Source organism: Pristiophorus japonicus, chromosome 2 (assembly GCF_044704955.1).
Source record: "Pristiophorus japonicus isolate sPriJap1 chromosome 2, sPriJap1.hap1, whole genome shotgun sequence".
NCBI lineage: Eukaryota > Metazoa > Chordata > Chondrichthyes > Pristiophoridae > Pristiophorus > Pristiophorus japonicus.
This window is the reverse complement of record NC_091978.1, coordinates 177,761,557-177,786,835: the sequence shown is the minus strand read 5'-3', so window position 1 is coordinate 177,786,835 and position 25,279 is coordinate 177,761,557. Positions and strand designations below refer to the sequence as shown.

Genomic DNA, 25,279 nt, shown 5'->3' with positions numbered 1-25,279 from the left:
GAGGGGAAAATGGCTGCCTAGCCAAAGGGGAGAGATTGGGGATGGATTGCGGTGGTGAACATAAGCAGCAGGTAATCAATGATTTAAACTGTCTGAAATGTTAGTCTTTTTCAGGATCTTTTAAACAAAACAATGAACCTTGGTAGCTTTTGTCTCTGTGGAATCTTGTTTCATCACCATGATGTGGAAACACCTGGTTCAAGCAGGGGAACTGAAAATGCCAGCAGCCCTTTTACTATTCAAAGCAGTTTGTAACATTTCAGTTCAAAACAGTCCTTTCACACTTTGCAGAGAATGATATTAATGCTCCCTCGATCTTATTCCCATTAAACTGCTGACCACCCAACTTCCCTTCTGAGCATCTATGTTAGTTGACTTTGTTAACGTTTCTCTCTCCTCATATACTGTCCCCCTCCCTTTCAAATCTGCTGTCATCGCCCCCCCCCTCCTCAAAAATGCCACGCTTGACTCCTCTGTCCTTGCAAACTACTGCGCCATCTCCAACCTCCCTTTCCTCTCAAGTCCTTGAACTTGTTGTCGCCTCAAATTCGTGCCCATCTTTCCTGCAACTGAAATAGTCCTTATCAAAGTCACAAATTACATTCTATGGGACTGTGACCATGGTAAACTATCTCTTCTCATCCTTCTCCACCTGTCTGCAGCCTTTGACACGGTTGACCACTCCATCCTCCTGCAACGCCTCTCCACCGTCGTCCAGCTGGCTGGGACCGCACTCACCTGGTTTCATTCTTAACTATCCAGTCATAGCCAGCAAATCAACTCCAATGGCTTCTCTTCCCACTCCCACACTGCTACCTCCGGCATCCCCCAAGGATCTATCATTGGCTCCTTCCTATTTCTCATCTACATACTGCCCCATCATCGAAAACACAACATCAGGTTCCATGTGTACGCTGATGACACCCAGCTCTCGCGGCTCATTCACCATCTCTGATTTGTCAGACTGCTTGCCCGACTGGATGAGCAGAAATTTCCTTCAACTAAATAATGGGAAGACCGAAGCCATTATCTTCGGTCCCCACCTCAAACTCCGTTCCCTAGCCATTAACTTCATCCCTCTCCCTAGTCACTGTCTGAGGCTGAACCAGGCAGTTCGCAACCTTGACATCCTCTTTGACCACGAGCTGAGCTTCCAACCACATATCCACTCCGTCACCAAAATTGCCTTCCTCCACTTCTGGACTTCGACCCTGCTTTGGCTCATCAATGCCTTTGTTACCTCTGGTCTCAACTATTCCAATATTCTCCTGGCTGGCCTCCCGTTTTCTATCCTCCGTAAATTTGAGATCATCCAAAACTGTTGCTGTGTCCTAACTCGCATCAAGTCCCGTTCACCCATCACCCTGACCTACATTGGCTCCCGTTTAAGCAACACCACAATTTAAAAATTCTCATCTTTGTTTACAAAACCCACATGACCTCGCCCCTCCCTATCTTTGTGATCTCCTCCAGCTCTACAATCCATCATGATCTCTGCATTCCTCCAATTCTGGTCTCTTGCGCATCCCCGATTTTAATTGCTCCTCCGTTGGTGGCTGTGCCTTCAGCTGCCAAGGCGCTAAGCTCTGGGCTTCTCTCGCTAAACCTCTCTGGCGTGCTCTCTTCCTTTAAGATGCTCCTTAAAACCTACCTCCTTGTTACCTGTCCTAATATCTCCTTATGTGGCCCGGTGTCAAATTTTGTCTGCTAATGCTCCTGTGAAGCGCCTTGGGACTACATTTTACTACATTAAAGGTGTTATATAAATTCAAGTTGTTGTCGCTGTTGCAATCAATTTTATCATTCAGGTAGATCTAACATTTTTAATTCAGGATATCGGGCCTACTGGTGAGTTTGTTGGCTTTTGATACTGACTTAAATATCAAATAACTTGGCATCAAATTATGTTGCAGGCTCATGTGCATTAACATCACAAAACCATTAGAGAATTGTCGGTGCAGTAAATTGTTAGTGAGCCTAGTGAAATCCGCCTGCCCCAAAGCCCAAATCTATCTTTGTTTCACTTTTCCCTTACAACAACAATGTCATTATATTCAGAAGGCAGCTAACAGTTCTGCTTTAAATTAATAATATATTGGCCTATCTAAACTTACATAAGAAAAAAACATAATTGAAATTTCGTGGTGGGAAGCAAGACGGGGATCTGCTTTGATCAGGCTAACCGCACTGTGGTCTATCTCGTGGTTGTGTTACTATGTTTTAAAGTCTACTAAAATGTAAACCTTACAGACCTCTTATCTTCAGTACCAAGAGTCACTGTTTGTAAATGGTTTCTTAGATTAGGGTGCTGATTGCACTTGGCTTTCAGTAAGTATAATGACAAAATCTTAATACTATTTGTGACTCTCCCATGGCGTTGCCCGTAGAAAGTCGAAACAAAGTGGATTTTCCTCAATGCATTGATGTATAGGTGTGGAGATATACAGCTTCTGGAGCAGCGGTCAAGATATACAGGTGTGAGGGGAGGTGGTGAGACTGGGAAACAGCCTGCAGAATTCATCTCTGATTGAAAAGGAGAGGGAACATAAGAAATAGGAGCAGGAGTAGGCCTTTTGGCCCCTCGAGCCTGCTCCGCCATTTAACGAGATCATGGCTGATCTTCTTTGAATTGAACTGAAACAATAGAAGAAGAAACTGGTGAAGTTTTTTTTTTCAAACTTGCCGTCATCCAAGAGGAAGGTTTGGGATATTGGCAGTGAGGATAGTTTGAATCCTGCTGCTGTCGGTCTCTGATCTGGAGCTTCTGAAGCTCCATCTGGTGGTCGAAGTCTGTAGCTGCACTTTGTGTGACTGATGGTACCCAAATACGGAGTGCATGTCATAAATAGCAAATATATATTCTTATATAGATGTCCATTGAACTGCGGAAAAACACCTAGCCGCATAAATATACATTCTGTCCTACCAGGCGGATTGTTTAAACTGTAATGCTGGGATGGAATACTGGTGTGCCCAAGCCTGTCACAGTGATGGTGGTCATTTGATGTGATGAAGTAAAGGAGCAGGAATGTCTAGGACAACTGTCAAACCAGTATGTTTGAACCAGATAATAAAATGTTCTGATTTTAATCAGCACTTCATCCAAAAGTTTGAAGCTGAAGTCCCAAATGTGTTTTTACTCTTTGGCTTGCCTTATTATTGTTAGGTTATTGCAGGTTATTGTTAAGCTATTGATGGAGTGCCATCTAATAGCAACATTCTTCTGTCTGAACCTGATATTACTCAGATTTCCCCAATTAAACAGGCAGCCAAGATTCCTTTTATTAAAAAATTAGAAAAATTAGTGTTTTTTTCTCATTAAGAACTGGTTAAGAAAATCCCTTTCTGTGGCTTTTAAAAGTGTGATCTCTGACATTTCAGTTTTGTTAGCTAATCATTGTGGAGAGCACTATGTCCCAGACAAGTGCTCTCCCAGCTGGAGGTGGATGTGTGGTTCAGAGACACCAAGGGAAACTGAAAGAAAAAGTAATGAAAATCATTTAAGAAAAGAAAAATATTTAAATGTTTTTAATGAAAGAGCAATGTGCCAAAGAAGAGACAGCTGGATGTAGCAATTTATTAATTAAACTTAATTACTTTTTGTCCACACAGACTGCATCTTTGGATGAAAGTGATGACCAGGCACCCTCTATTAGTCCTGTGAAGTCTCATGGTTCCACAGGAAATTTGTTGCAAGACCTAGATAACAGCACTGAACCAACTCAACCAGCATTTAGACGACGAGCCAATACTTTCAGTTACATGCCTTCCAGTGTTGAACAGCCACAGCAGACCCTGGAGGAGACCCCATCCTTTCCCAAGCCAAAACTGATGAGGTATCACTCAGTAAGCACAGACACACCACACAAACAAAAGTAAGATTTTGGATACTTTACAGACAACATCCATATCTTTATAATTTTTTAATTTGAGATCATGCCTTTTATGCAAGTAACAATTCCTGACTAAAAGAGCTATTACTGTTGTGTTTTTTTTAAGTTGTCTGTTACCTCATAAGAAGTACCCTCTATGACGTACCAGTCTGCACTATATTTTAAAATTGACCAAGCAAAATCTTGAAATCTTCTCAAAGTATTGTATTCCATGACAAAGCTCCTTGCCTCCATTTGGAATCTTCAGTCGTGATGGACAGAGTGGGCAGTCCAATTCATGGTTTTCTGTAGGACTGCTTCCAATGCTGATGCACACTTTAAGGAACTAGACAGGCAATATTATTGTATTCACTTGCACCTTTAAACAAACTGAGGCCTATTAATAGCTGATCGATATGAGGCATTAATATTCATTTAAACACAGTCGAAAGTGATGTTTTTTTTTTAAATTCTGCAATTTCATTTTTTGTTTCCAACCATTGAAGTTTTTTGTGACAAACCATCTGTTAAAGGCAGTAGCAATAACTAAACAAACTTATGAATGATGTCCTCTGTGACATTGGGTTTGGTGGCTGATCCTTCCTGTCCTTCGTGATCTTTCTTTCTCAAGTATTTGACACAGTTGATTATACAATCCTCCTCTGTTGTTCAGCTCTGTGGAATTGCCCTTGTATGTTCCATTCCTACCTATCATGATACAGCCAGCACATTTCTAGCAGTGACTTCTCTTCTCTTTAATACATTGATCAGGGGGTCATTGCACGGAGCCTGGATGGAATTGGCTGCAGTTACAGTTATAGTTTGGAATATTGAGCAATGATATGAAAAGTGAATTTCCATGAAAATAGCCACAGGGTCCATCTGAAAATCTAGTTGTGAAATCGGCTGGTGAGTTGGTTAGTAGAGCATTGCATTTCACAGCAGCCTCCCGTTTGCACCACTTCAGTCTGGTGAGATGCCAAGCAGAGAGGAAGGATTCTGTTTTGGAGGTGGGGAAAAAGCTTTACCCATCCGCAGCTTTATGTTGTTTCTCCCTATTACTAGTTGTGGATAAATAAGTGGCGTGGACTATCCTTTCTTCCTTGTGACTGAAGTGGGAGGGTTTTGGAGAGCAGCCTGTTGCAAAAGAATAAAGTAAATGTCAAAAGCTCCTCAAGAGTTATTTTTGTGGGCTGTTCTAGTTTTATTATGATTAATCATTTCAAAGCCACTGTAGCTCTTTTGTTTATTAAGGTGTTGTGTATGGAGAAAGAGTCAGACTGAACACTCTGAGCTCAAAGTAAAGTGGACCTTAGTCTTTTATTGCAGGTCTCCAGAGTGCCTCTCCAACCTGTGAGGCCTCCTTAAATACCTGTGCTTCCAAGGGATTATGGGATTCCTTGGGACTCCAGGTGATGAGCCCTCTGGTGGCTGTACAGAGTAAATCCAAGTTTACATATACAACAACACCCCCGCCCCCACCCCCTCCACAAAGTCAACAGTGTAACTACAAGATGAGTCGATCTGGGGCCCTTCTTACCCTGGTTGATCGTCTCGGTGTGAAAGCTGGTACTGGTGAATCAACTGTTGGGCCCTCGCTGGGCTGCGATTCAGCTGGCCTTGCTGAGCTGCCAGGTGTGGTGAGTCCTGCTGGGCTGCTGCGGGTGATGGGTTCTGCTTCGTGGCCAATCGCAGTGTCGGTTGCCACTGGTGGTGTGTATGTTGGGGGGGTCAAAGAAGGTAGGGTCCAAATTGGGTTGCTCAGGATAGTCCGTGAATCTGAATTTGATTTGGTCCAAGTGTTTCCGGTGAATGAGTCCATTTGAAAGTTTGACCCGAAACACCCTGCTCCTGAAACACTCTTTGGCCACGACAGTGCCGGGAAGCCACTTGGGATCTTGTCCATAATTCAATACAAATACAGGATCATTGATTTCAATCTCGCATGACACATTTGTGCTATCATGGTATGTACTTTGTTGAAGCCGACTGCCCTCTACCTGTTCATGTAGATCAGGGTGAACTAACGAGAGCCTTGTCTTAAGTGCTCTTTTCATGAGCAGTTCAGCAGGTGGGATCCCAGTGAGCGAATGGGGTCTCGTGCGGTAGCTAAGCAGGACTCGGGATAGGCGAGTCTGCAGTGAGCCTTCAGTTACCCTCTTCAAGCCTTGCTTGATGGTTTGCACTGCTCTCTCTGCCTAACCATTGGACGCTGGTTTAAACGGGGCAGATGTGACATGTTTGATCCCGTTGTGGGTCATGAATTCTTTGAACTCCGCACTGGTAAAACATAGCTCGTTGTCGCTCACCAGGACATCGGGTAGGCCGTGCGTGGCAAACATGGCCCGCAGGCTTTCAGTAGTGGCAGCGGACGTGCTTGCCGACATTATCTCACATTCAATCCATTTGGAGTACGCATCTACAACCCCAAGGAACATTTTAGCCAAGAACTGGCCTGCATAGTCGACATGTGCCCTAGACCATGATTTGGAGGGCCAAGACCATAAACTTAGCGGCGCTTCCCTGGGTGCATTGCTTAACTGCAAGCATGTATTACATCTGTGAACGCAGGACTCTAAGTCCGCATCGATACCGCACCACCACACGTGAGATCTGGCTATCGCTTTCATCATTACAATGCCTGGGTGGGTACTGTGGAGGTCATTGATGAAGGTATCTTTGCCCTTCTTGGGGACCACTACTCGATTGCTCCACGGAAGGCAGTCTGCCTGTGTAGATATTTCATCTTTGTGCCGCTGAAACGGCTTTATCTCTTCCTGCATTTCCACTGGGACACTGGAACAGCTCCCGTGAAGCACACAGCTTTTGACTAGGGATAATAAGGGGTCCTGGCTTGTCCAGGTTTTGATCTGCCGGGCAGTGATGGGTGATTGCTCACTCTCAAATGCTTCCATAACCATAGCTAGATCTGCGGGCTGCGCCATTTCCACCCCCGTGGTGGGCAATGGCAGCCTACTGAGAGCATCGGCGCAGTTTTCTGTGCCTGGCCTGTGGCGGATGGCGTAGTTGTATGTGGACAATGTGAGCGCCCATCTCTGGATACGGGCCAATACATTAGTATTTATCCCCTTACTCTCGGAAAACAGGGATATGAGTGGCTTATGTTCAGTTTCCAATTTGAATTTTAGCTCAAACAGATATTGATCATTTTGTTTACCCAATAGACACACGCTAACGCTTCTTTTTCAATCATGCTGTAGGCTCTCTCAGCCTTAGACAGACTCCTGGATACATAAGCAACCGGTTGCAATTTCCCCAAATCATTAACTTGTTGCAATACACACCCGACGCCATATGACGACGCATCACATGCTAGTACCGAACGCTTACATGGATCATACAACACAAGCAATTTGTTTGAGCATAACAATTTTCTAGCATTTACAAAGGCATTTTCTTGGCTTTTGACCCATACCCATTCGTCCCCTTTATGCAGTAAGGCGTGCAGTGGTTCTAACAGTGTGCTGAGACCCGATAAGAAGTTACCAAAGTAGTTCAGGAGTCCTCGGAACGACCGCAGCTCCGTCACGTTCTGTGGCCTTGGTGCGTTCTCGATTGCCTCCGTCTTCGAATCGGTGGGCCTGATGCAGTCTGTCGCAATCCTCCTCCCCAGGAACTCCACTTCAGGCGTCAGGAAAATGTGTTTCGAGCATTTTAACATGAGCCCCATGCGGTTGAGTCGACTAAGAACCTCCTCCAGGTTCTGTAGATGTTCAATTGTGTCCCGACCTGTAACCAAGATGTCATCCTGGAAGACCACGGTACGCGGGACCGACTTCGGTAAGCTTTCCATGTTTCTCTGGAATATCGCCGCCGCTGATCGAATTACAAACAGGCATCTATTATAAATGAAGAGACCTTTGTGTGTGTTGATGCAGGTGAGGGCTTTCGATGATTCCTCCAGCTCCTGCGTCATGTAGGTTGAAGTCAAATCCAGTTTCGTGAATGTCTTTCCTCCCGCCAGCGTTGCAAAGAGGTCGTCGTCATTTGGTAGTGGGTATTGGTCCTGCAGGGAGAAACGATTGATAGTTACTTCGTAATCGTCACAGATTCTGACGGTGCCGTCTCCCTTGAGGACTGGGACAATAGGACTGGCCCGCTCGTTGAACTCGATCAGTGAGATGATGCCCTCTCTTTGCAGCCGGTCTAGCTTGATCTCTACCCTTTCTCTCATCATGTACGGTACTGCTCTCGCCTTGTGATGGATGGGTCACGCCCCCGGAATTAGGTGAATCTGCATTTTTGCTCCTTGGAATTTTCCAATGCCTGGTTTGAACAGCGAAGGGAACTTGTTTAAGACCTGGGCACACGAAGTGTCATCAGCGGGCGATAGCGCTTGAGCTCCTGCCGAGAAGCGTGAGACCATCGCCCAGTACCACCCAGAGTGGTAGCTTGTGCACCGCTCCATTGTCGGAGACCTTTACGGTAGCACTGCCGATTATGGGAATCAGTTCCTTTGTGTAAGTTCTTCGTTTCGTGCGAATTGGAGTTAAGACTGGCCTTGAGGCCTTGCTGCACCACAATTTCTCAAGTCTTTTTGCCCATGATGGACTGTCCAGCTCCATTGACACCGGGAGTCCATTTAGTTCAACATTCAGCATTATTGGGGGGACAATTTTTGGTGAATGTGTGCACCCCATGTACCACCACATGGTGGCTTGCAGGTTTAACAGGATTTGCAGCTCGCCTGCACATACGTTGGAGGTGTCCCATTGTTCCACAGCCTTTGCAAACGTATTCTTTGAATCGGCATGAATGGAAACAATGATCACCCCCGCAATGCCAACAAGGTGTTAATGGCCTTGCATTCATCACCCTTGATGGTGGACTCTGAGACATCTGCAGATGTGCAGCTCAGTCATGTGGGGCCTGCCTTGTACGTTGCAGGTATCTCGTCACCAGTTGTTAAGTGTGGAGAAAAAGTCGGACCGAACACTGTGAGCTCAAAGTAAAGTGTGACCTTAGTCTTTTATTGCAGGTCTCCAGAATGCCACTCCAACCTGTGAGGCCTCCTTAAATACCTTTGCTCCTAAGGGATTATGGGATCCCTTGGGACTCCAGGGGATGAGCCCTCTGATGGCTGTATCGAGTGAATACAAGTTTACATGTATAACACAAGTTCCTTCCCATTCCCAGTGTAAGGCCCTGCTGGGGTCGTGGGGAGGGGGGTGATGGAGGTGCAGGTCAGCCGTGGGAGGGCACCCAGGCTATACAATGGCCTGGGCTGGTCTGGAAATTTGGCTTCACTCATCTCAACAGCTACAGTGGAAAAGTGCTGCCCGGACCCTGCCATTCGACGGGGCGGGGGGGGCCAAGTGGAAGATCGGATCTTCCCAGTCACACGTATCCCTTGCACATCAAATCTAATTGTGCAGGCTCAGGCCACCTCTGGTGCACTGCATTTGTTAAGAGATGAGTATGGCCAAATTACCAGGCCAGGCCATTTGTGTAGCCTCCGTTGTATCAGCAAAGAGTTCCTGTACCTTTTAGCAAACTATGCTAATAAATGTACTATAATTAGCACTTTTGTCTACTTGAATCCTTATTCTGAGGACATTTTACAGAACTGCAAAGATTTTACAACACCGACATTACTGTTTGTTAAACATTTTAAACAAAATGTGAAGTTTTATTTTCTGATTCTGTCCACTTGTCTCTGTCTCTCCTGTTTTCTGGACACGCAGCCTGAACATATCAATTGGTAACACTAACACAAAATCGCCGCAACCCAGGTTGCACAGGACTGCAGATCACCTGCGATCTTCTACCTCTACTCCAAATTTTTTTAAGTATTTGAAGACTAGTTCCAATGCAAGGGATGGTGGGCTGATGTTGAAAAGAAGGTGAGGCAACTTGTTCCCAGATATGGAGGCATGAATTGAATGATGCATTGCCTGCTGTGGCATGTTCATAGTGTGATGGTGTGGTCTGCTGTGCTGCGTACATGGCATGTTGGTGTGTGCCACCTAATTATTGCAAGAGCCAAACAATTAGCTGGCATACACTTACTAAGCATGCAAGAACATGTAGGTCAGTAATGGAGTAAACATAAAGCACACATTCATGGCGGTGGTAAATATGGGCTGTGAGATTACTGAATAAATACAGGAGTTTTTATTTTTAGCTGTATTAGCACAGAAGAAGTGAACACACAAAATCCCCATAGATTGTTGCTTCTGTCTGTAATCTTACATGATTAAACCACAGTTCCTCACTGTGACACTTTTTCTGACAGTTTGTTTCTCCCCTTTTCTGTTTGTTTGGTGACTCCAGTTATAAAAAGGGTGAGGGTGATACATGGGTAAATGTTCTGAATCTGCGCAGGTGATGAGGTACATTGGCCCGGAATTTTCAGTGGGTAATAAAAGCGAACAAACAGCGTTCACTGTTATTACCCCTTTAAAACTAACTGCAACTTCAGGATCTAGCGCATGCGCACCCTAATGTGGAAATCCTGAAGTTGCTGTCTGTCAGTCACTGTTCCAACACTGGCTGTGCACCCCATCCCGCGCCACCCACCACAGCTGGCAATCAGTGAAACTGACACAAACTTCGGCTCTTCCCCAGTAATACAGCTTTAAATATCCCATTAAAGATTAGACCTTTTTGGGTTAGGTGTAACTGGGGTTTTAACAGCATATTGACTGCCAAATAAAGGTTATGACCCTGAAAAACTAATTTTAATTTTGTGGACTCAAATTTATCCATTTTAAGAAACTTAAAAAGTAGATTATTTTTTGAAATGTTTGTTCATTATTTCAGGATTAGCTTTCCCCCACAAGAGCCCAATCTCTGTTTTGCTCCAACATTTTTAAAAAGTTAGAATCAAAGGAGCAGACTAACTTGCTGGTTTTTGGTCTGTGAGAATTCTGCATTGAGATTGGCTGTTCAGACAGCATGTTGACGTCACTGCAGCTCGCAATAGGGGATTCCCACTAAACTGCGCTGATTTCAACTGCACGTCGGAAAAGCTGAACTTCTCACCAGAGATATCGCGAGATCTTTGAGAGAAGCTTGCTTCGGAGCTGGCGGCGAACGCCTTTCACCGCAAATTACATAGAAACATAGAAAATAGGTGCAGGAGTAGGCCATTCAGCCCTTCGAGCCTGCACCACCATTCAATAAGATCATGGCTGATCATTCACCTCAGTATCCCTTTCCTGCTTTCTCTCCATACCCCTTGATCCCTTTAGCTGTAAGGGTCATATCTAACTCCCTCTTGAATATATCCAATGAACTGGCATCAACAACTCTCTGCGGTAGGGAATTCCACAGGTTAACAACTCTCTGAGTGAAGAAGTTTCTCCTCATCTCAGCCCTAAATGGCCTACCCCTTATCCTTAGACTATATCACCCCTGGTTCTGGACTTCCCCCAACATCGGGAACATTTTTCCTGCACCTAACCTGTCCAGTCCTATCAGAATTTTATATGTTTCTATGAGATCCCCTCTCATCCCTCTAAACTCCAGTGAATACAGGCCCAGTCAATCCAGTCTCTCCTCATATATTAGTCCTGCCATCCCAGGAATCGGTCTGGTGAACCTTCGCTGCACATCCTCAAACAGCAAGAATGTCCTTCCTTAGATTAGGAGACCAAAACTGAACACAATATTCCAGGTGGGGCCTCACCAAGGCCCTGTACAACTGCAATAAGACCTCCCTGCTCCTATACTCAAATCCCCTAGCTATGAAGGCTAACATACCATTTGCCTTCTTCACCGCCTGCTGTACCTGCATGCCAACTTTCAATGACTGATGTACCATGACACCCAGGTCTCGTTGCACCTTCGCTTTTCCTAATCTGCCGCCATTCAGATAATATTCTGCCTTTGTGTTTTTGCCACCAAAGTGGATAACCTCACATTTATCCACATTATACTGCATCTGCCATGCATTTGCCCACTCACCTAACCTGTCCAAGTCACCCTGCAGCCTCTGCGTCCTCCTCACAGCTCACACCACCACCCAGTTTAGTGTCATCTGCAAACTTGGAGATATTACACTCAATTCCTTTATCTAAATCATTAATGTATATTGTAAATAGCTGGGGTCCCAGCACTGATCCCTGCGGCACCCCATTAGTCACTGCCTGCCATTCTGAAAAGGACCCGTTTATCCCGACTCTCGGCTTCCTGTCTGCCAACCAGTTCTCTATCCATGTCAGTACATTACCCCCAATACCATGTGCTTTAATTTTGCACACCAATCTCTTGTGTGGGACCTTGTCAAAAGCCTTTTGAAAGTCCAAATACACCACATCCACTGGTTCTCCCTTGTCCACTCTACTAGTTACATCCTCAAAAAAATTCTCGAAGATTTGTCAAGCATGATTTCCCTTTCATAAATCCATGCTGACTTGGACCGATCCTGTCTCTGCTTTCCAAATGCGCTGCTATTTCATCCTTAATGATTGATTCCAACATTTTCCCCATTACTGATGTCAGGCTAACCGGTCTATAATTACCCATTTTCTCTCTCCCTCCTTTTTTAAAAAGTGGTGTTACATTAGCTACCCTCCAGTCCATAGGAACTGATCCAGAGTCGATAGACTGTTGGAAAATGATCAACTATTTCTAGGGCCACTTCGTTAAGTACTTTGGGATGCAGACTATCAGGCCCCAGGGATTTATCGGCCTTCAATCCCATCAATTTCCCTAACACAATTTCCCACCTAATAAGGATTTCCTTCAGTTCCTCCTCACTAGACCCTCGATCCCCTAGTATTTCCGGAAGGTTATTTGTGTCTTCCTTCGTGAAGACAGAACCAAAGTATTTGTTTAACTGGGCCGCCATTTCTTTGTTCCCCATTATAAATTCACCTGAATCTGACTGCAAGGGACCAACGTTTGTCTTCACTAATCTTTTTCTCTTCACATATCTATAGAAGCTTTTGCAGTCAGTTTTTATGTTCCCAGCAAGCTTCCTCTCATACTCTATTTTCCCCCTCCTAATTAAACCCTTTGTCCTCCTCTGCTGAATTATAAAATTCTCCAGTCCTCAGGTTTGCTGCTTTTTCTTGCCAATTTATATGCCTCTTCCTTGGATCCCTAATTTCCCTTGTTAGCCACAGTTGAGCCACCTTTGCTGTTTTATTTTTACTCCAGACAGGGATGTACAATTACTGAAGTTCATCCATGTGATCTTTAAATGTCTGCCATTGCCTATCCACCATCAACCCTTTAAGTATCACTCGCCAGTGTATTCTATCCAATTCACGTCTCATATCATCAAAGTTACCTTTCCTTAAGTTCAGGACCCTAGTCTCTGAATTAACTGTGTCACTCTCTATCGTAATAAAGAATTTACCATATTATGGTCACTCTTCCCCAAGGGGCCTCATACAACAAGATTGCTAATTAGTCCTTTCTCATTTCACATCACCCAGTCTAGGATGGCCAGCCCTCTAGTTGGTTCCTCGACATATTGGTCTAGAAAACCATCCCTAATATACTCCAGGAAATCCTCCTCCACCACATTGCTACCAGTTTGGTTAGCCCAATCAATATGTAAATTAAAGTCGCCCATGATAACTGCTGTACCTTTATTGCACGCATCCCTAATTTCTTCTTTGATGCTGTCCCCAACCTCACTACTACTGTTTGGTGGTTTGTACACAACTCCCACTAGCGTTTTCTGCCCTTTGGCATTCCGTAGCTCCATCTATACTGATTGCACATCATTTAAGCTGATGTCCTTCCTTACTATTGAGCTAATTTCCTCTTTAACCAGCAATGCCACCCCACCTCCTTTTCCTTTCTGTCTATCCTTCCTGAATGTTGAATATCCCTGGATGTTGTGTTCCCAGCCTTGGTCACCCTGGAGCCATGTCTCCGTGATGCCAATTACATCATGTCCGTTAACAGCTATCTGCGCAGTTAATTCGTCTACCTTATTTTGAATACTCCTCGCATTGAGGCACGGAGCCTTCAGGCTTGTCTTTTTAACACACTTTGCCCCTTTAGAATTTTGCTGTAATGTGGCCCTTTTTGTATTTTGCCTTGGGTTTCTCTGCCCTCCACTTTTACTTTTACTTCTTTCTAACTTTTGCTTCTGCCCCCATTCTACTTCCCTCTGTCTCCCTGCATAGGTTCCCATCCCCATTACGAGCCGTTGTCTGTTGTCAGTGCATTTTACCAAATTGTGGACTTGCTGTGATTTTATCATTTTCCTAAACACGGCAGTTGATGCGGTGCCAGCACGAACTCAGAGAATTTAGGCTGCTGTCTTCTCTCGCACTCATTTTAAATCTAGTCCAGACTGGTGACTTGCAATGTTTTCTCTCTCTTACCTTTAAGTGTCCTATTTCAAAGGAATTTGGGCAGTCTCGGTCTAGTTTCAGTCTCGGTCTGTAAGCGTAGGGCCAGAACAGGAAAATAGGCACAGCTAGATACAAATTGATCCAAGCGACAAGTTCAGTCAGGCTATAAGGATGGTTAGTTCTGGAAATTCATCCTGGTTCAATAGGTATACTAGTGATGTTGGAGTTGAGACACATTGTTATGGCAGAGTTGTGGAAGCTTTGCTATACCTGACCTGGGATTGCATGGGATTAAATACAAAAAATGTTAATAAGAAAGCACAATAAGAAACGTCTGCCTAGATTTAGTATTTTTCCCAACTGACCAATGCTCCACGATTTCTCGTAACAGCATTGCTGAGATTGGGAACTTAGTGGAGTTGGCATTAAATTTGTGCCCCGCCAGTTTTGCTACGACCTGTTACTGCCCCTTCACATCATATGTTGAAATCATATATAATTGAAAGGATGTGATTGTGTATTTTTGCAGATATCTGTTTTCACTATATGTTTGATTTAACAGTGTGCTACTCTTGATCATCAATGGTCCATGACCAGGGTGGATGAAACTTGATTCATTAGTTAAATAACTTAAATTTCTAATAGAAAAACATGAACTACATATTCAAACCCTTTGAGAGGTGTTTCTTTATTTCAAATTTCTGAGGCATTTGATTGTAAAATAACTGCAATAATAATTGACATTTCAGGAACAACTATTGCAATAAAAATAATTGCAGTTACCAGCTGAAATAATAACCGAATAAACATGGGCTAAATATTATTCTGTCAAAGCACCATTATTTGAACATTTGGAAAAAAATGTTTTGGTACCTTTTAGAAGTTTTGCGGTTGTTTGAAGTGCTGTCAAATAGTACAGAATATTCCATATCAGATAGTGGGATTTATTCCTCCTACCTTTTGAAATCTATGTGTACAGCCTCCGTTCCAAAGAATAAGCTTTCCTTAATAACTGTGTTGAGTGACGCATGCACTCCTCATTTTGGGATATTAGATCTTAAAAGCAGTTGAGTCTGCTTTGTGGAGAAATGTTCTCCATCCTCTCCATTTTCTATCTAGTGATAGATATTTAAGTTCTTACGGTTTAGTTTATTGAAACTTTTGTTTTCTGCTCTACTCAAGTACCCATGAGTAGCTTCTTGCTTTGTTCCAACTTGCCTCCATTGTGGTCTGGAACACTAATGTGGAAGAATGACTGCTGTGCTCTTTGTCTCTGTCCTTTATCTATTTGCATGTTACTGGTTGCCAGTGATCTTTGCTTGCATGAACCTGAACTCTGTTGTGTGCTTCAAACATCCCTTGCAAAAATAAATAGTAGCTTTGTATTGTACTAGACTTTGTGAAATAGCCAACTTTCTAAATTCCTTGAGATTATACAGTACATTTTGATTAAATCTTGTGTTGAAATTGTTTTTGATATGTCATGAAAATTAAATTAACCCTCGCACTTTAAAAGCTTCACGAGCTCAAAATAACTGTTTTTCAATTAGTACCTAGGTCCTGAAAATTCACGGGGAACGCATCACGTTGTAAGTAACAGATGCACCCACCTGGGACCTCTGTTGCTGGCCCCACCTACGTTCACAAGATCAGGAGGAAGTCCTCTGATTATAAAGCCAACGATGAGCATCCACAGCATCTGGGGCGTATCTGTACACTCACCACTGGCATAAGGCCAGAAAGTCTGGCAGAAGTGGGTGGGCCAGAGGGTACTGGGTTCCCTCTTTCTCTCCTCCTTTCGCAGCAATAAGATGAGGGTGGCCCTGGGTCGCACTTTGTTAAAGGGGAAGCATTGATGTTTTTTTCCTAAATAAAATTGCCCTCACTTTCAGGCCTCGATCCCTGGCTGGACCCAAGCTGGATCCGATCACTATGTGTGATCAAGGAGGCATAGCTGGTGGAGCCAAGGAGCCCACAATGGTCATGTTTGGAGTGGGCAGAGGCTCTACCTCCAACAGGCCACCATCCGATACTCCACGCAAGCCAGCACCTGATAGAATGGCCATGGATTTTTGAGGCCCTGATTTTTGGTAATGAAGCACAAGCCAGACAATTAATGATTTTTCCATTTTCTGCCCCATTTATAATTAATTCAATCTTGGCTGTTCTTGGTTCTCTTTCCAACCCCGCATAACATACATTACATTTCCCAGGTTTGTTTCTGGCAGCTTGTTCCTACACCAGTCATACTGATGGATTGAAAGTGGGAAGCAGCCTTTAATACTAGTCATTTATTCCTTATGAGGAATGTTTGGCTTCTGTTCAACAACACCTTAATGGCCCAGTTGATGTGCTGCCTAAATTATGTCAATCTGTGGGCACCGAGTACTGAAGTGCATGAAGCACTAAGTAAGGATGGATATTTAATCTTTGGCTTCAAATGATTTGAAAATTAACAGGGAAAAAATTCCATTGGAATTCTGGAAGTCGAGACTTTGGCTTTTGCTATCCATTCTATATTGATTTTTGACCAACAGAATTTCAACAACCCATTTGTTCCATGTAGAAATGATTTTATTCTGGGATTTTCAACAAGCAAAAATTGATAACCAGTTAATGTTGAGCTTTACTTATACCTTTTTATATCCAAAAACATTTCTGTACAGTATTTTCTTAAGGGATGTCTCTGTAAATCTTCTGATGCTGAATCCTTTTCAAAACTGCAAGAGCTGTTCTCTAGTAAAACCTTTTGTTTTCAAAACTGCTATCAGTGCTTCTCAGCTTAGCGGCCTCCGAGCAAGGCTTCCGTCTTCAACCTCAACACCAAACTTTCTGAAATTTCTGGTTCCTATAGTTCAGAACCACAGCACCAAAAGGTAGGAATGATGTGTTGATGGCTTTCTTCACTTTTGTGGGGTAATTTATAACCTAGTAAGCTGCATTTGTGTGGTTTGGACTTGAAGTATTCTGTTATTTTGTTATTTTGCGGATTCTAATTAAGGATTACTGGACTGTCCTTTTTCATTCATTCTTGGGATATGGGCATCGCTGGCAAGGCTGGCTTTTATCATTTAAATCGGGTGCTAGAAAGTGTATCCTGTTTCTGATCCTCTATTTGTAAAATGATTTCAATGTAAGACAACTCCTCTTGCTTCATCCCTCAAAAGCAATGGGGCACAGACACAAACTCATAAAGGAGAAGGTTTAGATTTAATTTCTTCAACAAAGAAGTTGATGATTATATGAACAAACTTCCTGTTTGTAACATTACTTCCAGTTGGGCGAATATGACTTTCAATTGAAACATGAGTGCTAACTGACTGTTGTGTGCACATTTGTAGGGGTACCCATGACTGAATTAAAAAAATATCTAAAATCATCCAAATGCACAAATGCGGAAGGTGGATCAAACATCGACAAATCTAAAGTCTGATTAACCAATATTGGAATGAAATTAAAGTGAGACCGGTGACCAAGCAATTAATTACTTCAGTATTGGAGCACTTCATAGTTTCTGAAGCTATACAATTTGTAGGTTCAACACACAGGTAAACATAGAAACATAGAAAATAGGTGTAGGAGTCGGCCATTCGGCCCTTCGAGCCTGCACCACCATTCAATAAGATCATGGCTGATCATTCACCTCAGTACCCCTTTCCTGCTTTCTCTCCATACCCCTTGATCCCTTTAGCCGTAAGGGCCATATCTAACTCCCTCTTGAATATATCCAGTGAACTGGCATCAACAACTCTCTGCGGTAGGGAATTCCACAGGTTAACAACTCTCTGAGTGAAGAAGTTTCTCTTCATCTCAGTTCTAAATGGCTTACCCCTTATCCTTAGACTATATCACCCCTGGTTCTGGACTTCCCCAACATCGGGAACATTCTTCCAGCATCTAACTTGTCCAGTCCTGTTAGAATTTTACATGTTTCTATAAGCACCCCTCTTATCCTTCTAAACTCCAGTGAATACAGGGCCAGTTGATCCAATCTCTCCTCATATGTCAGTCCAGCCATCCCATAAATCAGTCTGGTGAACCTTCGCTGCACTCCCTCAATAGCAAGAACGTCCTTCCTCAGATTAGGAGACCAAAACTGAACACATTATTCCAGGTGAGGCCTCACCAAGGCCCTGTACAACTGCAGTAAGACCTCCCTACTCCTATACTCAAATCCCCTCGCTATGAAGGCCAACATACCATTTGCCTTCTTCACCGCCTGCTGTACCTGCGTGCCCACTTTCAATGACTGAAGTACCATGATACCCAGGTGTATCAACAAACAGAGTTTTTTTTATTACTAAAAGGACTGCAGAGGCAGTCAGAAAGGGACAGCAGCTGGTAAATGAATTGATGTTGATGGGGGAAGAGGAGTGAAGCTGTAAGAGACCATGCAACAGCCAGTAAGGGGATCCATGTCAAGCTAGAAGGATATCCAGAGTAAGCATAAATCAGGAGGAGGCCAGGAGGCAGATTATAATTAGAAAAGGGCCAAATTCAAAGGGAAGAATTTAAACACGTGGGGATTGAAATTGCCCCTTTGCGCAGGGCTGCTTAGCAGTGGTGGCCGGCGATAAGGATTGCCCCCGGGAGTCAGCGGGCAAAAAGGGATTTGTGCTGCACCTCGGCGATGACGACATCATCGTGCGCGCCGACACCTTTGCACGCCGCGGGGAAAATTGCCCCGTGGGAGTGAGGTCTGTGCGGGTTGCCATCTTTTTTGTGTCGGCCGACTTGACAATGGCGGCCGCTGGTTCGGCCAGGCTGCCAACAGGCAGGCCGGCACCTCCTCTTTGATGGCAGGCCACTGGCCTGGCCAACACCCTCCCTGGTGGCCCAGTGGGTGGCACTGAAGTTGCTGTTCAGATCGCGGCGGCTCTCCCCTTTAAGAGAAGGGGACAGATGGTGTGACGCAGCGGCCACGATGCGCTGACATCATCAACGCCACGATGATCTACGTAGTGCGGCGCTGAGCATTGTGCAAGCATCCCAGGAGCATTGCAAGAATGCAGTTACTGCCCCCACCATTTTTGTTCCTAAAAGAGGGCACAGCCGTGCTGGCTCTGGTGTTTCCCACGCCGCAGAACAAATCACTCATTTGAATTCTGCGCTGCAAATCCAGCACAGGGCAATTTCGGTTTAGAGGAGGGTGTTCATCAACATTTCAGAAATGGAACACCTCAAAGAATAATGCTGGACCAGCAGGACACATACATTTTTAAGATCAGACTAAACATATATGACCCTAAATACATTAATAAACAAACTAAAAGTGAAATAAAGAGAAAAACTGTCATTTACAACTCTTACGAGGAAAAAAGAGAAGGGGTTCACTGGGGCAAATATCAGATCACACAGAAACGCATCAAAATAATCCAGATAATGTGAATTCAAATCCACCATGGCAGTTTGAGAATCTGAATTCAGTTTAAAAAATCTGGAAATAAAAGCTGGCATTAGTAAAAGTGAAGTGACCATGAACCTGTCAAATTGTTGAATTTCACAAATATCCTTTAGGGAAGGAGCCCTGTTGTCCTTGCCTGGTCTGGCCTAAGTTGGACTCCAGTCCCACCACAATATAGTTAACTCTTAACTGCCCGCTGAAGTGGCCTAGCAAGCCGCTGAGTTGTGGCAACAAAGGTTGGACACTAACTGCCGGCTTTGCCAGCAACACCCACATCTTGAGCATGATTTTAATTTAAATCAAAAAAAAAGTTCTCCACAGTACTAATCCCAGCTTCATTTGCTAGCTGAGATTGCTCTGGATTCAGCAACTTTATAAATGTAAATGGTTTATACAGGGTACTACACAACCAACTTTTTTTCTGTCAGCTGCTGAAATTCTGTTTAAAACTGTATTATCCAATTTGTGACTAACACTAGGGCCCAAGTTTCCACATGATTTGCACCTGATTTTTAGGAGCAACTGGTGGAGAACGGACTATCTTAGAAATCGCAATTCTCCACATTTTTTTTTCTGCAGTTCTAGTCAGGTAGAACAGTTCTACTTTGGAACAGAATTTTTTCTTCAAAAGGGGACGTGTCCGGCCACTGACGCCTGATTTCAAAGTTTCCACAGTGAAAACGTACTCCAAACTAAATTAGAATGGAGCAAGTGAAGATTTTTGTAGAACTGAAAAAACCTGTTCTACACATTAAAAAATCAGGCGCAGGTTACAAATTAGGCGTCCAGAACGAGGTGGAGGGGGAGGGGGGGAAGGGAAGTCATTAAATTCTACAAGAAATCCTTATTTATACTTCTACAAATATTATACAAATAAATCCAACCTGAATAAACATTTATAAGCAAAGAAAAGATTAAATAAACCATCTTCCTACCTGTGTGAAAGTGCTTCAGGCACGGAGAATGCTGCAGGCGTTCGTTCCCGCGGAGGGGAGGGGGGAAGGAGACAGTGAGAAGCCTCAGTGCTGATGGCAATGTGCTTTTCTTAAAAAATGTTAAAAAATTAAACAGCTACAAAGAACTACAAAAATGGCCAAGTGCCAATGTTTCCTTCACACTGCGCGTGCGTGAACGCTCCAACGCGCACGCGCAGTGTTGCCGGCAGGAAAAAAACTAATTTAAATAGTACCCGCCCCCTCCCACTTACAAAATCGGCGCGAGTGTAGGCTCCGCCCCCCTGGGCGCCACGCTAGGCAGACAAGGAGCTGCAGAACGCTCCAGAATCGCAATTTTTTTTTAGGTGCCGTTTTAGGCGCGAAAAACGGGCGCCTAGCTCGGAGGGGCACCCGTTTTTTATCGTTTGGAAACTTGGACCCTAAATGCTAGAAATACACAGAAGGTTGGTCAACATTTGTCCTTGTACTTGTGACTGGTTCTGTTTAGTATTTCTCTCTCGTGGATTTTACAACCTGGTGATATACAGTAAAGTATTCTGCCGATTGCTCCTGTCTCCTTTGTTTTCTGGAACTATGTGAGGCAGATTGACTACTTGTTCATAAGACAACCATATTGAGTACATTGATCGAGATAAAAGCAGCCCAGCCAATAATCTGAGTTCTGTTTTTTTTTTAATTGTGTTTACAGTGAAGCAGGTCAGGAGGCAAAAACAAGGATCAATTTGGGTACAGATGTAGAAAAGCCTGTAAGTCAGACAGCTGCCAGTGGGGTAACCCTGAAGGTTGCAGTTGTCCTTTTGGCTGCTTCATTATCTGCAAACAGTAAAGGGAGATCAAGAATTGCATCTTAGTCATGTGCTGTGTTCTTCTTTAGATTGTCTTTTATTCTGGCATCAGTCTGTACTGATCCTTGACTCCTGGTGTGTACCGAGATGTACTCTGCAGAATTAATGCTGGATTTACCTTGCAGTCGATTTTTAGTGCAAGATAACTTTGCTGGTCATAAAGGAGGGGATCCTCGTGAGTGGAAATTAAAAGATCACTGATGCTCCATTGTACAGTGTTGAGATTACCTTTAATTTGTATATTTTCATTTTATGCTGTTGTCATCCAAGCACTTTATTGTAAACTCCCCACCCCCACTGTCTCACTCTCTTTCAGATGTGATGAAATAGGGTTTTGATTATTTTTTTCTCGTTTAACCCCAATCAATGCCTGTTGGCCTCCCAATGCAGCCTTTACTTTTGGGGAAATGTGCATTATAGGAGCGAAGTAAATTCAGTTCCTCTATATAAACATGGATGCAGCACTGTTTTCACCTTTTGTGACAATCAGAACTGTTCAGGATGTGATAGAGTGGGGATAATAGATTTAGTGCTGATGGTTTCTTGTTGACAAGAATTCACTGAAAACTTCATAATCATTATGACTAATGCTTCCACAACAAAAGACACAAAAGTAAATGGATGAAAATGTGGCACTTATTTTAAAAATAGATCTCTTGAGTATTACCTTCAAAACCACCTGGGCTTTTTATTTAGGTTTGTCTGAAGGAATATACCTAGTCCTATGGGCCATCAAATCATTTCTTAATGAAAGTGCATCTTTATGGATTATATTCAAGTGATGCATTTGAATTTTTGTGTGCTCATTTCTAGAGTTCTGGTTATATTCCTGGGTGGAATTTCAGGGAGCCTTAACTGCTCCTACGCTTTCTGAATAATGGACAGTTGAAGAATCATCATTTGCCTTTTTATTTCTACCACCCTCAGTTTCTCGTCTTGAATATTGTTGATAGTTGATTCAGGAATTCTGTTAGAATAGTTAGTGAGCCTAATAGTTAAGATCCCATCCATTAAAGTGCATGCATTTCATCGATTCTTGAAGCAGCCTGGGATAATGAGTATATCTGCTATAGTTACTTCAGCTTGCTAACAAAGCTAAGCTCACTATTCTGAGGGTGCAGGTTTGCTAATGCTATCATCAACACAACCTGCTTAATTACAGATGTTCCTCAAAATGGGAACAGATGGATGAAGCATTGGTTAATCCTAATTTTTGAATCTTTTTTTAAAGTATGCTGGTACTGTGACAGTATTTGGTATTGAAACATAGGTAGCCTTAAGTGATATATGTTCATTAGAAGGCTTAACTCATTTAAGCAAAAACAACCATTCACTCTTAACTTAATTTGTGACTTACAAAAATGTCTTATTTGGGTTAATTTTTCAGCAAATAAAATGAACTGAATTTAGTCATGACTTAAAAGCTTTTAATATTGCAGACTGGATTATTGGATTACAATTGACTTTCTGGATATTTTCTTACCACAGTGACTATGAATCCAGGCCGAGCCCAGGCAGAGGGAGTAACAGTGGTGGGAATTTGGTGCGTATCCGTCGGCAATCCTGGCGACAGCAGATCTTCCTTCGTGTGGCTTCACCACAGAAAGGCTGCGAATCCTCTGGCAGACATGATGGTAAGACATGAGGTCAATACTTGCTAGTACAGCAGCACGCTTTGTAACCTGAAGTTAGTTACAGGTGGCTGACGACATTTTTACAGAATGATCTATTTGAGACAGGTTTCTTCCTCGGCAAAAATGCAAAGAAAATACTGAACAATACACGCAGTTGAAAAAAGGTGGAAAAAATCATTACCACTCACAAAGGGGTTGTTTCTCTATCCAGTCCTCTTCCCTCTCCCAAGAAGTCAGTAACTTGTGCAAGGTACAACTCCCTGGAATAGGAGCTGTTCAGCAACTCACCCAAGGGTGAACCTAGCCTTGAGTGTCAGCAGATTGTTTGACTAGAGCTGAGGCGAGTGCATCACAGATGAGTCAACAGGCATCCTTACTCATGCTCCAGCAGACATCATGGGATAACAATTGAGCAGGAATCGTGTCTGTTCTCTGTCTCTTTCTGCTCCCCCTCCGGTGCCTCACTTCCCCCACTCCCAAGCATGAGGGCACCAAGGCCTGGGGCTTTCGGTGTGGATGGGGGTCATTTCTGTCTTACACCCAGCAACAGTTTATATTTCCTTGCAGGCCCCTTCTCCACAGCAAGGCCTGCAAGAGTAATTCTTGAAACATCCAATGGGGTATTTAAGAAGAGCAAATGCTTTCATATGCCTCAGTGAATGCGTTGACTATATCCTGAAGTTCAAAACCAACTAATGAACAGCACAAAATACAGCAAAGATGGGATGAAACCACAAAAGAAACCAACAAGAAATCTTCAGGAAAATCTTAGGTCTCCCTTTAAATGTTTTGCTTTAGCAGGTGAGTTCCTAGGAATCCTTTTTGTACCCACCTTTTATGGGTGAAACCTCACCTGAATTCGAAATTAGCAACCTTGTAAAATCTGGCAGTAGTGAAGATTACAACAGCTTGGCTGCTGTCTGCACCCATCTTAATGCTTAGGACATTCATAGAGGGGTCATATTTGTAAGTGTCCCACTGATGTTAATCATGAATAAAGTACTTATCATGCTTGAACTAAAGAGCTAAATCCACATTTAGACATTCACAGTGGGGAACGATGCTCACAGGGAGCAGTCTTAGACATCATGTGATTTTATGTTCATTATTTAACTGATGGAAATTAACAGCCAGCACATCTGTGATTTTCTGAGCTGTGCTCCCTGTTTTACAATTAGACACTTCTCTTTCATTCGCTCAGTCTCCAAAGGGAGCAAGTAAAACAATGCTACAGAAGCAGGATTGTCTCTACTTTTATAATATGTGAGAATGCGCCATTAAAAGCATAGCATTCATAGTTTAAACTGAACACCTTCACGTGTTATGGATACTGACATAGCTCTGTCTCCATGGCATGCTCTTGCTGTCAAGCAAGAAAAATAAAAAGTAAAAGTGATTCCGCAATCCAGTCTCCTCAGTGTGGACCGATGCTGAAGGGGCTACATCTCAGCAAATGGTGGAATTGCGTGCCTACCTGAGATATTCTCCCTGCGAGTGAAGCGCTCCACAGTACGCGCTAGATCAGTGAATGATTTCTAATAGCATTGAATAGTGATTGTAGCACAGGTAAGCAAGTTGTGAAGAGAAAAGAGAGATAGAAAAGAGAAAAAGTGTGCAGTACAGGACTGCCACATTTAAATTACACTAACAAATAAAATATTTGGCTCAGTTTCACCGTGATGCAACCAGGTGAGACTACCTTCTTCAAGCTAGAAATTACGTAGCACCTCATCTGGGGCGATAATCTTTGTGGGAATGCAAAAGTATCGCCGGGCGCTACACAATTTAACCGGATGCGAACTTCTGGTTTTGGGCTCCAGGAAGGAAGTGGAACACTAAATCAGGCGTTACCACTTCCTTTGGAACGCTAAATGGAGCAAAAGGGTTGGTTGTGCAGCGCTCTGCCGCTATGTCGAGTGCAGCACTGCCAGATTCACAGGCGCCTTCCCTCCCTTAAAGGGAAGGGCCAATGCTGAGGTGATTTCCAGGCAAGGCTGGGAATAGTGGGTGACGGCACCTGCGATCCACGAGGAGCAGACCCATGCAGTCTCAGAGTTACCGCTCCCTCAGCGGCCGGCCAAGGTCACAATGCCTCCTGCAGCTGCCGTTGTTGACGCTGTATGGGGCGGAAGTGAATTTAAGATCCGGGGCGATAACAGGGTGCTACACACCGGATGACGTCACGATCTCCGGGGCGCAGGAGATCGAGATGGTAAGGTAACCCGCCATGCAAGATTGCGTGCGTCGGTAATTTCGCCACGCCCGGTCAGTATGCCGTTAGTGCTCCG

General features: G+C 43.7%; 1 protein-coding gene across 4 annotated transcripts in view; it reads left to right on the top strand.

The window, feature by feature from the left end:
* The window catches only part of LOC139242811 (TBC1 domain family member 1-like), a 428,759-nt gene that overhangs the window by 223,658 nt on the left and 179,822 nt on the right, over nucleotides 1-25,279 (top strand). For 3 of the 4 annotated variants that reach the window (XM_070870508.1, XM_070870511.1, XM_070870517.1), the window contains exons 10-11: nucleotides 3,613-3,875; nucleotides 22,846-22,991. In XM_070870508.1, coding sequence (XP_070726609.1) covers nucleotides 3,613-3,875; nucleotides 22,846-22,991 — 409 coding nt within the window. Of the gene's footprint in view, nucleotides 1-3,612; nucleotides 3,876-9,659; nucleotides 9,737-16,923; nucleotides 17,029-22,845; nucleotides 22,992-25,279 lie in introns of those variants that run through there. The other variant, XM_070870523.1, reaches the window with a different exon arrangement.